Source organism: Nansenia antarctica (genome assembly GCF_963989245.1).
Source record: "Nansenia antarctica genome assembly, chromosome: 12".
In the NCBI taxonomy this organism is placed as follows: Eukaryota; Metazoa; Chordata; class Actinopteri; order Argentiniformes; family Microstomatidae; genus Nansenia; species Nansenia antarctica.
The window spans coordinates 20259783-20276151 of record NC_137682.1 but is presented as its reverse complement, the minus strand read 5'-3'; the positions used below and the strand labels follow the sequence as shown (position 1 = coordinate 20276151).

Genomic DNA, 16369 nt, shown 5'->3' with positions numbered 1-16369 from the left:
TTGTTTAATGCATGGCTCTTATTGTTCTGGACAAAGGCCAGAATATATCATTCCATTTGAGTAATTACAGGAACCCCGCTAGGCTATGGCAAGGGTTGTTGAAGTTGAAGGCCTTCTCTCTCCCCCCCCTCTCTCTCTCTCTCTCTCTCTCTCTCTCTCTCTCTCTCTCTCTCTCTCTCTCTCTCTCTCTCTCTCTCTCTCTCTCTCTCTCTCTCTCTCTCACTCCTACAGTCCATTCTAATCAGGGGGTACTTCTCCCTAACTCAACTGCACTCCTTCCGCCCCCTCGCACCATCCTGTAAAGACATCACTTCTACTTTTATAGGGCTGTACATTTCAGAACGTTAGGCCCAATCCCAATTCACCCCTTGGCCCTACCACATAGCCCTCTCCCTCCTACCACATAGCCCTCTCCCTCCGTTTTGCGCGTTCACGTATAGGGGTAGGGTTTCACGATTCTTGTTGGCATGGAGGGATAGGGCGAAGTGGTGGGGCTATTTGGCCTTCCAAACAGAGTTTTTGTCAGAGGCATACTCCAAAGCAAGTGTTGAAATCTCCCAGAATGCCTTGCGAATCATCAACAAGCAACAAAAGAAACCCACAAATGTCATTATTTTCTTTCTTAATAAAGATTTTTTAAATGATGATAACCGTCGTATTATCTGTAGTTTAATGTCCTTTTCTTTATAACGAGCATAACAAAAAATCGCTAGAATGCCGATGTCTCTAGCTATCTATCTAACGGTACAACAATGTCTTAAGGCTGATTTGTGCGTGACAGTCCTCCATTTTGACATGTCGCATTTCCCCCCTTTGATGGCATAATGACGCCCGAAATTGAACAAGTAACAAGTTGTTGCACTTGTTACCGCTCCTCTAATACCAGTGCAGACTGGCAGGGTAGGAGCACGGGTTGCTAGCCTACAGAGCAACGCTATTCTGGTAATTAAGCTTTTTTATTTGATGACTTGTTTGATCGATTGATAGCGTGAAACTTAAGTTGTGGACGAATCGCAAGTGTCCATGAGTTTCTATGATACTACTGATGACGTATCAGGGTCTTGAAGGGTTGTCCCATTTCATCGGGGAAGGTTTCAACCACTACCCCTTGTAACTGTTCCGAGGGGCACTCCAAATGAGGGGTAGGGGTAAGAAATTAGAAATGGGATTGGGCCTTGTGATAAGCCTCTCTTAGAATATCTGCAGTACAGTACATGCACACAGTGGCAAAGAAAGTGCAATCAATTCCGGCCTTTATTTCTTTATTTCGATCGATTTCCTCCGAGATGAGTGCATTTTTTAACAAGCCCTGTGTTTTTCCCTGAGTGCTGTGCAGAGTGACGTCAGGTCCCCTTGTCTGGGTGCCTCTATATTTACCCCGGCTCTCCATCAGAATCAGGGGGCTGTCAGACCTGGGTGTGTTTGGGTCTCATTTCAAGGCCCTGTCAGCCAGACAGGTGTGGCGCTGGTGATGGATGTCCCTCTCTCTCTCTCCTGTCTTTCAGGTCCCCATGGAGGTGTCACAGATCAGCTCCGTCAATCACCCAGTTAAAGTGGGCCTGTCTGACGCCTTTGTGGTCGTCCACAAGATCCAGCAGATCCCCAGTAAGTCATGACAAAAGAAACACACCACACACACCTTTTACAACACACACACACACACACACACACACACCTTTAACCCTTGTGTGGTGTTCGGGTCAACTGGACCCGTTTTACATTTTTACTTAAAGAGAAATGGTACAAGAATACATTTTATCAATATGAAACTCCATGGCCTTGGCTTATTTTCTATGAAAAAATGTAAAAGTGAAAAAAAAATGCACAGAGACACACAGAAACATACACACACTCACACTGACACTCACTCACTCACTCACACACCTCTGCTCTGGCTTTCCCACGCCAAGAAGCCGTCTGCTCTCACACTTTTTACCCTATGAAGTGCAACATTGTAAACATTTTTAAATGTTCTTGCACTGAGGTACACGCACTGTCACATTCTGTGCTTCATGTGTTGTGTAGATAGGCATACCCATGAACACACAATTGTAGCCAGTGATATCTCAGAATTATTTGGGATCTGGCTTTCCCACGCCAAGAAGCCGTCTGCTCTCACACTTTTTACCCTATGAAGTGCAACATTGTAAACATTTTTACATTTTCTTGCACTGAGGTACACGCACTGTCACATTCTGTGCTTCATGTGTTGTGTAGATAGGCATACCCATGAACACAATTGTAGCCAGTGATATCTCAGAATTATTTGGGATTTTTCAGACAATACTGTATTTCGACAGTGACAGTGAAAACAGTGTACATTCCGTTCGTGTTTTGTGATTCAGCATTTGCAGACATTTTTGAGAGATGTATTTCATAGCTATTGGCAAAAACAATCTTAGTTTGGTTCTTTCATTTCTATTCTTGTTCATCACCTGTATTTTCTTTACAGCTTTGATTATAATTAGATAAATGTGAAATTCAATTGAGAATATAAATTCTAAATAATAAAGAGCAATGAAAACATTGTTTCATTAACATTTTTCCTAGATAAGTTTGATTTATGACACTTTATTATAGTGGATTTTGCATTTTCAAAGTTAGGGGCATCATGTGCGTAAAAACGCTTCTACTCATCATGCTGTCATTCGGTCCCACCTATTTCCAGGGGTCTAACACTTTGTGGGTTGTTACTAAGCATCCTCTGCCCCAGCCTCTCCAAAGGGCAGCCCCCTAGATCCACAGAACAAAAGATATGTACTTTTGAATGTGTACACAGTACCTATTGTGCATTATTGGGTACAGTACCTGTTTGTGCCCACAGGAGGCACCCTTTAATATTATGGGCTATTTTGGGGCTTTCTTGCGCCCTGAGTATACCCCCTTGTACGGGTCACCCTTGGGACTAGGAGCACCGTGTCAGGACAAGTGCTTTTAAAACCCCAATGATGTCCCGGGTCAACTGGACCCGAACATTACGAAAGGGTCCAAAAAGTGAACATCACACAAGGGTTAAGGGCACACATCTGAACACACATCGTCAAACATCCCACTCTTAAACCACTCACCATCTCTACTATTAGTGAGTGTGGCTAGAGGCCCACATTTTGAAGAACTAGCGAAGCTTGCTCACATTTCCACGGCCAACCATTGAAAGGACACACATACCTGACACACCTTTGTCATGTGTTTGAGTTCTCTAACACTCCTCACACACATCAACCGTCATTGATCTTATTGCACCAATCAGGTATGACGATTCAACCTGACTGTGGTCTCTGTGGCCACAAAGTGATGGTTTAGTAGGAGGTACCTTGTTTTGACCTATAGGCCTATCACACATGACCAGGTCAGCCAATGATATTTGTCTCCAGTTAAAGCTACTCCCCTATGGTGCTTTAGCTCACGCTAGCTCACGCTATCACCATGTCTTCTCAACCTCACACACAGAGGATATGAGTATGAGCACTGGTTTTGCACCCTCTTTGAGGTTTCTACCCATTTAGGCCCATTAAAGTGAAAAGAAACTTCAGCAAGGAGGAGAAACTCAAAAGGCATTTTCATCCACAGCTCGACACTCTCTCTCTCTCTCTCTGTGGGCTTTCACTTAGAGTCTGTAAGTAATGAGTTGTCAAATATTTATTCACTCATTTAATTGCCTGTGTTGATTATATGTCCATGGGACTTGGCTTGTGAAGAATCTATTTGTTACACTGAGTATTTTATAACTATTATTTATCAGATTTCATCATCCCCCCCCCCCCCCCCCCTCCTGCTTTGCCTTGAAATATTGCGGAGCGGGAAGTAAGTACCCTTCTTCAGAAAGCCCTGTGGTCGGGGGAGAAAGGTTTGTTTTTTTAAAGTTACGAACCTGCATTCCGACTGCTGTGTGAGTGGTGGGCTTCTGAGCATGGGTTATTGACTCTTGTTTCTCAGAAGACCGCTGGTTGCCTTGCTCCTACACAGTAGCCCTCACAGAAGACTCTTGTTGATACAGTATAGAGACTTCTAAGGCCTCTAGAAGAAGACCGCTGGAAAACAAACGCCTCTTTGATGCCTGTGTAATTTTCAGCTCAGCTGGATGAAACCAAGCCTCTCTGGCACTTGTACCACTGGTAGGGAGACGTACGGTAAAGCTCTTTCTTGGGGCTGAGATGGTTGGGGGGAGGGGTGGGGAGGGGGCGGGGGGGCAGCTGGAGTGAGTTTGAGTGTTGAACATGAAAGATGACACCCAGGGCAGTGTGTTCGCAATTCCCCCCTGGAACCCTCTCTGCAGAAGCACTTTGGCTGAAAGACCCAACATGCTGAATAAGCTTCCTAGGAAACTTTACTGACGGTACTTCACTCTGCTTAACACTAGAACAGCCGTGCCTTTTTTACCTCCTAAAAGAGCCGCCTCTGGGGTCAAATGGCCATAGTCTTAACAATGGAAAGCTGCTATCTACACACAACGACCACTAGTTGGCCGGCTTGTAAATTAGCCTGCCTCCTACACAGAAAAACTGCAAAATAGCTTCATACTAGCTTATCCTGATGTGATGTTGAAAATGTAAGGATACTGGGTGGTAGAACGCACGTATCTAGGAAAAGTCATGAAAGGAGGGTCCTGAAATTTGATCGAGTGCAAAGATATAAAACATTTTGTACCCACAGGGTCAAATGACCCCCACGTGTGGCTGTTCTAGTGTTAAGAGGAGAGAGAGAATGCATCCCAGACAGTACATCCTCTTCTCAGTGGAGGAGGAGGTGCGATGCTGGTATTTGCACACTTCAAACAGCTCATGTCTGTCCATCTGTCTGTCTGAAGGGAAAAGGGCAAGATTAGCATCTTGGGTCAGATGGGCTGGACTTCAACATGCCATACCCGTACTGTAGATACTGCTGTTTAGTAGGCTGAGGATGGAGCTACCACTGCCATTTCACAATCCATTTGAGGACCTAGTATATACCCTTGCATAGTGTTACTGTATTTGGTGATACATTTTTAATCGGACATACCTCAACAGTGTTCAGACACCATGTTTTTGAAACCTTAGGATTTAGTCTAAAGTGGAAATATAACCTTGAAATGGACTGACTTATATAGCTGCCTTATTCCAAAGCGCTTTACAATGGCCTCTCATTCACCCATTCACAAACAGCAAGATACCACGCAAGGCGCCGGCCCGCTCATTGGGAGCAATTTGGGGTTCAGTGTCTTGCCCAAGGACACTTCGACATGTGGCCAGCCAGGGCTCGGACCGCCGATCTGCCGACCGTGCGATCATTAGACGCCGGCTCTACCTCCTGCACCACAGCCATAGCCCTGTTCTACGAGTAGGGCTCTTGGTATCTGTTGATGTGAATGTGAAAGGCCTAACCTTGAGAAAGTGTTAGAGTATCCAGTGTTTCCCTGGAGAGATTACAGCCTATTCATTCCTTATTCTGTCTGAGCCAGGCCCTTGCCTGATCCTCAGCCCAGCAGGGAGAGCCGACCCGGCTGCAGTATCGATTACATTGACCCAGGATTCCCCCCTGCCTCCAAGACTCAACACGAGACCGATCTGGGTCAGATACTCAGCTATTCTCAGAGTTACACACCTGCTGTGCGAACCTCAATACCGTCTCTGCAGGCCATTCATTTTTGTCACTCTCAGATAGGAGAAACATCTGTCTTGAAAAATAAGTGGTTCAACTTTTTTAAAAGACAGTTTGTTCTTTTAAGACAGCCTACTTTACAGCATGTCGTACCACGTTTATGTCTCTCAACCCCCCTGCAGTGACGAGACTTTTCCCTTTCCCAACCGTTTGAGAATGGTATTTAAAGTGTCTTTTTTTAGTATAATGACTGTATGGTTTATGTAGGGGCTTTTTAATCCCTGAGTCTCAGAGGGCGAAAATTGAGTGATGAAACCGTGACAGCTGGAGGTCTGTGTTCAGGGGACGAAGTCGTGTTGAGTCAATAACCAGTCTCTGCTGCCTATTATCGCATACCGGCTTGGGCACACACAGCTTCCTTTAACCCGCATGCCACACTTTAAGGATTAAAGTGTTGACAATCAAACATTTGACACTTTATCTCCAGGGCGACAGAGACCCAGCCCAGCGCGGGGGGGAGGAGACGGGGAGGAAGATGGTAGATGTAGACACAGAGAAGGAAGATTTGTGGGTGTCCCGTGGACAGGAGTAGATAATTAGCATGTCAGGTGGTGGGTCTTTGCCCGCTGGTGTTCCTGTGTTAAGACCCAGGGCTTTAATTTCCTCTCGCTAGGCTGCCAGAGCTAGCCTAGCCCTTCAGTCACGCTCTCATTACTCTTATTGGGTTATAAAACCAAAACCAGCCTCTCATTTCAATATCTTCCCTGCCTCGGTCTGGGCCGGCTGGGCCGTGGACGTGTCTCTTACCAGACTCTCAGACTGTGTGTTATTCTGCTAATTCGCCATGGGGGGACAATAGCAGAACCAGGATTAACTCACCTAATTATCCAGTTAACGATAGAGGTTCGCTAGTTTCCATGTCTCCGTATTAATATTCATGTCCATATTCATATTCTCATTCACATTCATGTCCATTCATATTCACATTAATATTCATATTCATATTAATGTCCATGTCCATGTCCGTTTGTTATATTGCAGGACTTCCACTTCCAATACAAACCAACATCCATCAAATCTGGGCAATTGCATAGACCTCAGAGAGGACATAATGAAGTAATTTGCTCGAAGCAAGCAGAACCGCCTGCATGAAGATGCTGAATTAATGAGTTTCACCGGAAAGATTGTAATCTTGAATTTAGTATTAAAAAAAAAAACTCAGTTTGGAAGCTAAAATGGTTGGCTGGGAGAAATAACAGTGGGACTTTTACCCTCGCTGATAAAAACCCTGTATGAAGTTGTGCTGTGTATGAGCGCTGTTGAGAGTTATTGTTATCTGAGCACTGCTGGAAGACTTAGGAATGAGAATCTAGTATTATTATTATTCGTCCATTCAACAGAACTAAACTCTGCTGTTCATTTCTCACCCTGGCAAGCGAAGCACAACTCTAAATGTAGATTCCCTTATTACCGCATCGATGTTTAACTCATTGTGCAAGGTTCTTTCCATTGATTTCCATCCATATTCAGGGGTGAATGAATCAGCAATATAACCGGCTGACTGGTATTCTGAGTCTAATACCCGAAATTGTTCACAGGATCCAATTATACTGTATATATTACTGTCCATGCAACATTATTTTCATTTGTGTTTTTAATCCGCCCCGTGCATCATTTCCCCTGAGTGGCTCCTTTAATTAGATGATGGTCTAATTGAACGTCTTCTGCATAATTTATGAGTTGAAATCCGCTTTCGGTTGATAGTATCTGTGTAGACCAGCTAAATCCTCATTAGGATTTACCAGATGTTGTAATTAGGAATTGTAGCTTCCAGCCTCCGTCCTCAAGAGGAAAACCCCAGCCTAGCCACAAAGTCTGCCTGCAGGGCAGCACCCCCTGGCTGGGTAGCTAGTCACTGGTCTGGGGCCCTCCTCTGGTTTCCTCCACACTGTCATTAGACACCTGATCATCCCACTGCTGGGGTTAGAGGAAGCCAGCCGCTGCCTAGGGAGGGAAGAGATGGTCTGACTCTTCATACCGTATCCTGAAAGTCATCATGCTGACAAATCAGCAAGAAAATGGAAAATAATGGAAATTAGAATGTGTGAATGGGCAGTGTTTTCGAAGAAGAACGTTTTTGTGACAAGAAAATGGGTTAGGTGTCCAATCTAACCCATCTCTTTACTTGCCTATTTATCAAACCAAGGCAAGTCGATTTGATATTGGTTTATGATGCATGAGTAAATAGATACATTAGGTACATGATATATGGGAGTCCCTTGTCGCCATGGTGCTGCGTATTGAATACACAATTTCCAGCTCATTGGTCGAGCAAATGCGAGCGTTACAGAAAAAACGTAATGTATTCAACAATGTCGCATGGAAATATACAAATAATGTTTCTCTGTGATCGACTGTACAGCGGAGGAGCCAGGAATAGAAAACGACATTAAGTCAAATAAAGGATTTAACTCTACCAAGTAACGTTAATGGCATTAAGGAGTTATTAGCAAAATCTGCTACATTTTTACAAGATTACGGTGAGAGAACGATGCCTTTATAATTGGATTTTAAGAGGGATTTATTTGATCCTTTTCTCTCCGACTACAGCACATTACAGGCCTGTGGGAAGATGCATGACCTGCAAAAACCAAGTGGTCCATTTTACAGTGGAATTGAAAAGAAAAAGCAGGAGTTATCGAGGGCCAGCCCGCGCTGAGAGTCAATGATGTATCTAATCTAACCCTCCATCTTACCTCAGCCTGATGGCTGCTCCAGCAGGTGACAACACAGACTGATTGATATCACCTCTAGGGGGAGATTCTACCCACCCTTTGCCGGGTGGCAGGTTTTCTGGAGGGACACAAAGAAAGAGAAAAGAGAAATAAAGAAGGGAGAAGAAAAGAAATGCTGCGGTAGCTAGAGCTACCCCTTATGGCCTGAATCTGCCTCCACTCCTCTCTCTCTCTCTCTCTCTCTCGCTCTCCCTTTCTTTTCTTCTGGGACCACTTGTCCTAGTTTTTAGCTCTCGGAGGAAAGATTTCTGATGGGTTTGTTCTCTCTTTACTTCCCTTGCTCTCTCTCACTCTCTTGCTCTCTCTCTCTCTCTCTCTCTCTCTCTCTCTCTCTCTCTCTCTCTCTCTCTCTCTCTCTCTCTCTCTCTCTCTCTCTCTCTCTCCTCATCCAGATGTTCGACGGAGGACGATATACGAGTACCACCGCGTGGAGCTCACCAAGACGAAGATCACCAACTCTACCGCCGTGGAGATGATGCCTCTACCCAGTAAGATGAATCCCTTTAATAGCCTCGGCTGCATATCAGTGACAAACACAAAACCCCTCTTAACAAATAGCCCTTATGTGAAACATAAAACATAGATAAAACTGTTCCATATCCACGTAATAGACTCCCACACGGACTGCTTTCCCAGTGATAGTTCACTAGTATCGCAGGGCTTTATTGCCCATACACATACAGGTTTTGTCAGATCTGAAACGACTGCAACAACAACAACCTGCAGTATGGCAGTTAGGCGAGTCTGGATCTCTGTGTTGTTGAGCGTCGACCGGTGTTGTCACAGCAGCCCGTCGTGTCGTGAGTCTGGGCGGGCTAGGCTCAAGTGTTGATCTGTTGTGACCCGTGCTCTGACCTGTGTCGCCCCTCTCTCTCTCTCTCTCTCCCCTGTTCTCCCCCTCCACAGCATGTCTCCAGTTCACCAGCTGCAGCAGCTGTATCTCCTCCCAGATCAACTTCAACTGCAGCTGGTGCCATCGCCTCCGCAGGTCAGACCTCTGATACGTACATACTACATCCTTCATACTACATCCTTCATACTACATCCTTCAGGTCTTTTTGTTTTCTCCTCCCACCCATCCAACACCTTCATGTTTACCCTTTGCTCCAGCCCTGCCTTTATCCCTCGCTTCTCTCTCTCTCTCTCTCTCTCTCTCCCTCTCTCTCTCAACCTCTCCCTCTCTCTCAACCTCTCCCTCTCTCTCTCTCTCTCTCTCTCTCTCCCTCTCCCTCTCTCCCTCTCCCTCTCGCTCTCTTCTTCTCTCTCTCTCAACCTCTCCCTCTCTCTCTCTCCCTCTCGCTCTCTTCTTCTCTCTCTCTCAACCCCTCTCTCTCTCTCTCTCCCTCTCTTCTTCTGTCTCTCTCAACCTCTCTCTCCCTCTCCCTCTCTTGTGAGGGCCAAGGTGTGTTGTCTTTTGGCTCTCCTATGGAGCTGGGTCTCTTCACAAGAGGCCTTTTCCCATTTGTACGGGTACTAGTATTCTGTTCTCACGTACCTTGTTCCCTTTTTTAATGAATGGAAGAAAAGCCAGAGAGAGGATGGAGAAAGACTGGACACTGCCTATTAGTCTTATCAGTCAGAGATGGAGGAGTATTGGACTTGTGCAGAGTATAATTATAAAGGGATTCAACCTCCCATTCTCTCTCTCTCTCTCTCTCTCTCTCTCTCTCTCTCTCTCTCTCTCTCTCTCTCTCTCTCTCCCACTCGTTTGCTAAGGTAAATATTTGAGAGGTGATAGAATGTGACAGCACAGATGGAGTGTTTCCTGACTGTGAAGATATGTGAGAGGGAGAAGGGAGCGTTGTCATCCATTAAAGTTATTAAAGTCCAAGTTACAGACCATTAGATATCAAGTGCACAGAGAAGTTTTGGGCCCAAGCTCTTGGAAAGTGTCTGGCGGAGTTGTTGATGCCAAGAATGATTTGCTCAGTTTGACCCTGGGCAGCCTCCATCCCTCTTGTGTCTCTCTAAGTCTCTATGTTTTGAGTGGCTCATGCGTGAATTATTAATCTAGCCCCACTGTTATTTTAGTCTCACCGTTTAGTCTTTGAGTGACCACGTGCATTTTAGGAGACATGCCACACACACACACACACACAAGATGCACGATGGGATTTGTGAGGTCCCATGAGTTATCGACTCCCCCCCCCCCTCTGTTTCTTCCTCTCCATTTCCTCTCCTGTCTGCATCTGGCGTGCGCCCTTCAGACACAAAAAACCCGCAAACTTTTCACTTAGTTTATCAAACTGAAAAAACTCTCTTTGTGTTTTTGTTCCCATCAGTAATTCAATGTGTGGAGGAGACACAATAACTGTCTGAATCGTAATGATCCAATTAAGCCGCGTTTTAACGAGCACACAGATTGCGCTGTTCGCGGCCTGGTCTGTCCTTTGTATCCTTCAACAACTGCCTTTGAGAAGGCAAATGAGTCCAGTTAAAACAAGCCAATTGAAATGCATCGCTACGTTGGTTGGGCTGGGGGTTAATGAGAGACGCCTGCATTTTCATGGGAACAACCGTAATGAACTCTCTCTCTATCTTTCTCTCTCTATCTCTCTTTCTCTCTCTCTCTCTCTCTCTCTCTCTCTCTCTCTCTCTCTCTCTCTCTCTCTCTTTCTCTCTCTCTCTATCTCTCTCTCTCTGTCTCTCTCTTTCGGTCTCTCTCTCTCTCTCTCTTTCTCTCTCTCTCTCTCTCCATCTCTCTCTCTCTCCATCTCTCTCTCTCTCTCTCTCTGTCTCTCTCTCTCTGTGAAATGTAAGCAAGGTGAGCCCAGAGGGCTGAGCACACAGAGCCCTCCCATGCGATGATTCAGGCTAAATCAGCGTCTTGCTGATGGGTGTTGCAGTGGACCGGCGCCCCCGCCCCTGGTTGCTGATGCAGCCTCCGCGAAGGAGGACCATTAATGTGATGAAGGGAGAGACAGTCAGTGGGAATTTGTTTACCCCAAAAAACGGCACAGCTGTTCTGCATCATCAATGCAGTATGTCGAAAATGACTGCTGTCAAAATCAACATCAAAGACTAATACGCCTCGGGTCTCGTAGCACATTTAAGTCATTCACATTGCATAGTTTGCGGTAGAGAATGTGTTACGGTGCCAAGATATGTTGTGGTCACGGTTCTTGATGCCGTTCCTAGATTCATTCAGAACGCTGTAGGATAACTTCCCCTTCAACTACGGAATCCTCCCGTTACTATGGAATCCACGTAATGGAATGACAAATTGCACATGACCCCGCTAGAGATGGATACCAGGCCTTTTAGAGTCTTTTAGACGCAATAAAGGCGGCCGCGTTCGCAAATTCGCTCTGAGAGACGCCGGAGCGTCCGCGTAGACTGCCTCTCGTCCAATCAAATGACTCGGTTCCGTTATGACATTGAACCCAGCGTGTGCTCCGGCTAATTTTTACGAACGCGGCCAAAGAAATGGGCTCCTCTCTGTCTGCGGAACGGAAGACAAACATACATTTCCTACCGTAAGCTCAACCCTAATAACCGTTCTAATTAGCAATGCAGAGGTCGAGTATGTTGCAAGGCCAGAATACCAGCTGGATGGCATTGAGGTATACCTAAAGAGGGCCTGGATCCAGGGGGAGTGGAGTCGGACAAGTAATATCCTTGGTCCATCTCTGACTCAAGGCCTCTTTGGGGGGAGAGGGAGAGAAGAAGAGGGAGAGGTTGAGAGGGTGAGAGAGATAGAGGGAGAAAGAGAGAGAGGGAGCGGTTGAGAGAGAGAAGAAGAGAGGGAGAGGGAGAGAGAGAGGGAGAGGTTGAGAGAAGAGGAGAGGGAGAGGGAGAGTGAGAGGGAGAGAGAGAGAGAGAAGAAGAGAGGGAGAGGGAGAGAGAGAGAGAGAGAGGGAGAGAGAGAAGAGGAGAGGGAGAGGGAGAGAGAGAGGGAGAGAGAGAGAGGTTGAGAGAGAGAGAGAGAGAGAGAGAGGGAAGAAGAGAGGGAGAGGGAAAGAGACAGAGTGGGCGAAAAAGGCAAACGGGGGGAATGAAAGGAGAGGGGGAAAAAGAGGAGGATTAGGAGGAATCTGTCGCGGCTGATTGAACAGATGAGGTGGAATTTTTTTTCCGCCCAAAAATACGGAATGGGCTGATTAGAGAACGCTATGGGGAATGAAAATGGACTCTTCTCCCCACAAAAACCATTACCATAACAATATGTTCACCGCGGTAACGGGACCTGATGGGAATGAGAATGGCTGTGCTGCCGTACTGCCGTAGCGCACAGCGAAGAGCGAAAGCAGGTTTCAATTGAAGATGAAGATGGTTTCTTTGCTGTGGCTTCTATGTATTGTAAGAGGAGATCATAAGGTTGCAGGTTGTTGTGAGGTGCACGGAATTACTTTGGCTTATTTTCTCCCAACTGCGCTGTTGTAGATATGAACAGGTAGCCGTCTCTCTCTGACCTCTGACCTCTATACTGTACCCGCAAGACAGAAAGATCCCAAAATAGGAGTAGGGGAAGATAAAGAGAGATGGAGAAGAGAGAGACAGCTAGAGAGAGGAGAGAGAGAGAGAGAGAGAGAGAGAGGGAGAGGTTGAGAGAGAGAGAAGAAGAGAGGGAGAGGGAGAGAGAGAGGGAGAGAGAGAGAGACAGCTAGAGAGGGAGAGAGAAAGAGAGAGACAGCTAGAGAGAGAGCGAGAGAGAGAGAGAGAGAGAGAGAGAGAGAGAGAGAGAGACCGACTTTCCCAGGATACTGTACAGTACGTCCCTTGAAATACCTCAAAATAAGGTCAGACAGGACGTCCGGAAGGGGAGGCAAGAGAAGTCGAAGGAGGGAGCGAGATTTGTGGGTTCGCCGGGGGGTTAGTGGCTTCGCTTTGCACAGTAATTATGATCTGTGAACAAGAAAGAGAGGATGGGCAGTTGCTCCTGATCAAAGTAAGACAGCACACTTTGAGTTCATTAGATGCCTATAGAGCCTGGAGGCATCACACATACCCCCCCCCCCCTCTCTAGCAGTTTGACCTAGTGAACTTCCTCCTCACAAATCCCCCAATAACCGCTTAGGACCCCTTAGTCTCCAGACTGGGGGGGGGGGGGGGGGGGCAGAGGCCAGGGCTTGCTCCCGGTAGGAGCCCTGGGCCTGGGTGACCATGGTTCTGGGTGTAGACTGAATGTACTTGACGACAGAGCTTGATATGATAACGCTGTTGAACTGCTAAAGGCCGTTTTCACAGACAAGCCTCACAGTAAAGCCTAATCTGAGACTTAAAAAGCATCTTCACTGGAGATTTGAAAATCGAAAGTGTGATTTAGTCCAGGACTAGGCCTTATTAAGCCTTGGTCTGTGAAACGGGCCTTAAATATCTACAGATGTTGAGATTGAGGTAAACCATCTTTTGATTTCTAGCTTCTTTCTCCTCTGACTCTGTTGTGACTCACTCTCTCAGAGTTAGCTCTGTTAGCTCTGTTTCTTTCTCCTCTGATTGTGACGATGATGTCCTCCTCGTTTTCCAGATGTTCCAGCGGATTCGACCGCCATCGGCAGGACTGGGTGGATAACAGCTGTCCTGATGAGGTGAACACACACGTCTAATGAGAATCCATACGGGAGCCCCTTTAGTGTGAATGTCACCTGGTGCTAATATGCCAATGACAGTGTAGGAGATGACTGGCTGGCTGGCTAATGCTAATGGAAGGCCATAATAATGCGCCATTGCCCCAGTGCTCTTGTCATTCTGCAGTGGATGTGGCGCCGTGTGTGTGTGTGTGTGTGTGTGTGTGTGTGTGTGTGAGTGAGTGTGCTGTGTTATTGGCTGCCAGGATGATGGATTCCCTCATCTACAGTATGCTGGGAGAACGTGTGTGTGTGTGTGTGTGTGTGTGTGTGTGTGTCATCTGCAGTATGCAGGGAGTAAGGGATGCCCCAGTTACTCCTTTCACATTTGCTTATCGACCCACACACACACACGCACGCACACACACACACACGCACGCACGCACGCACACACACACACACACACACACACACACACACACACACACACACACGCACACACACACACACACATTCTTTTTTTATACTATATGAGAACTAGTGATCTGTCTTACAGACCAAGGACAAAAGCTGTGACATCATCAACGCCACACAACTCTACCCGTTCACGCCCACGTTAGTGGCCAAGACGACAGACAGGAACAGAGAGACCACCACAGCCGGAGCCGCCCCCTCCACCTCTCACCCCCCAACCAGCGTGCCCACGGAAGGTACGGTAAAAAAACTACAACCTCTCAAAACATTACTAACAACATGTTATCTATGAGCCACACACACACACTACGCTGGGAGGAGGAGGAGAAGGAGGAGAGGGGGAGAGGGGGAAGAGGGGGAGAGTAGGAGGAGTGGGGGAGAAGGAGGGGAGGGGGAGAAGGAGGGGAGGAGGGAGAGAGGCAGGAGAGAGGGAGAGAAGGAAGAGAGGGAAGAAAGGGGGAGGAGAGGGGGAGAGAAGGAAGAGAGGGAAGAGAGGGGGAGATAAGGAGGAGAGGGGGAGAGAAGGAGGAGGGGGAGAGAAGGAGGAGAGGGAGAGAAGGAGGAGAGGGGGGAGAGAAGGAGGAGAGGGGGAGAAAGAGGGGAGAAGAAGGAGGAGAGGGCCTTCAAGCCTTCATCCAGACGATGTAGTCGGTCTTGCATAAAAACCATTTATTGTAACAAGTGTTTACGTAACGATTGATGTATACCTCCTTGGCAACAGGATGGCTTGGCATTGGTTTGGTTTTCCTTTGAAGCAGAAAATGGTCCCCAGATGGTAGCTAATGACGACAGCTGTGCTTGTCCCAACTTCGAAACAGTGTCGATTGAATCAGGACAAAAATCTCTCAAATCTCTAAAAAACTCGATGCTCCCATACAGGAACAACCTGTTCAGCCCTGCAGTCCTTTCGACTTTTGTCCGACACGTGTTTTTGGGGAAATAGTGATTTCCGGTGATGAATTGCTGGGCTAGGTGTAGCGTATTCAATCATAAGGCGTGCTTCATCAGCAAAAGCCCCAAATTCATAAAAGGTTTGTTTAAACTTTCCCTTCTATGCCCTATCAGCATGCTTGACATTCTATGTCCCATACAGCAGGCAGCTTCCATTCTTGAAAAATGAAGAATTAATTAAAAATTAAAGGTTGAGAGCCGGCTTTTGTCTGGGCGAATAAAGAGTGGCTTTAAAAGGGGTTATGGGAGCCTTGGTATGATTGAAACCAGATAGCTTTGGTTATTGGTTGACTTTTCCTCAGTAATACCTGTGTCCTCTCTCCTCCCTTGTCTCGTGCACTACTTTGAGAGAGGCTCAACGACTATAGGGTTGGTGGGAGAATGACTACTGGATTGAAAATTACAAGCATAGATTTAACCTTTCCAAAACCATTCATCCAACGCTATAAAATGTAATGTGTTTCTGTGGTAATGCCCTGTGTCACCATGTGTACCAACCCATCAGCGGTTTAATCACGACTAAAAGCCCCTACTGTATCAGTCATCTGTGAAGGGATTAATTGGCTGATGGTTTATTATATCTGCGAGGTACACACTCCCGCCAGAACTGTGATAATGGACAACCAATCATCTCACAGGTCCAATCCTGCATCCAACACCCCCAAAGAAATAACTTACTGAAAATCCTTCTTAATATAAACAGCATACGAATACATGCATGTCGATGATGTATGATCAAACTGCATTACTGTCGGAATGTTGAACGGAAATAACGGGGGGCGGGGGGGTAAAAATCAAGGAACCTCGTCTTCAAAGGGGCATGAAATCTGTACATATTGCAGTATATGTAACAGTCTGTACCAGTGTGTCCAAGCTGGTTAACTGTGACTGAGTGTAAGCAGTTGTTTGAGTAATACATTGAGTTACAGTAGCCTGGGCCCTGCTCGGCTATAGAAGAGGGCCTGCTTCTTGGTTCTGGACCCAGGCAGCTCTGGTTTATGGTATCATCACTCAAGCAGATCCCAGAGGATTTTGGCTCCCGGCTCCAAAGCTGTAGGCAACTGC

General features: G+C 46.5%; 1 protein-coding gene across 1 annotated transcript in view; it reads left to right on the top strand.

Annotated features, from left to right (window-relative positions):
• plxdc2b (plexin domain containing 2b) overlaps positions 1–16369 on the top strand; it is a gene marked incomplete at both ends in the record, with an annotated part of 99574 nt that overhangs the window by 72125 nt on the left and 11080 nt on the right. The window contains 5 exons of the mRNA XM_080542712.1: positions 1506–1605; positions 8765–8860; positions 9279–9360; positions 13840–13900; positions 14436–14589. Of these exons, the coding sequence (XP_080398838.1) occupies positions 1506–1605; positions 8765–8860; positions 9279–9360; positions 13840–13900; positions 14436–14589 (493 nt within the window). The remainder of the gene's footprint in view (positions 1–1505; positions 1606–8764; positions 8861–9278; positions 9361–13839; positions 13901–14435; positions 14590–16369) is intronic.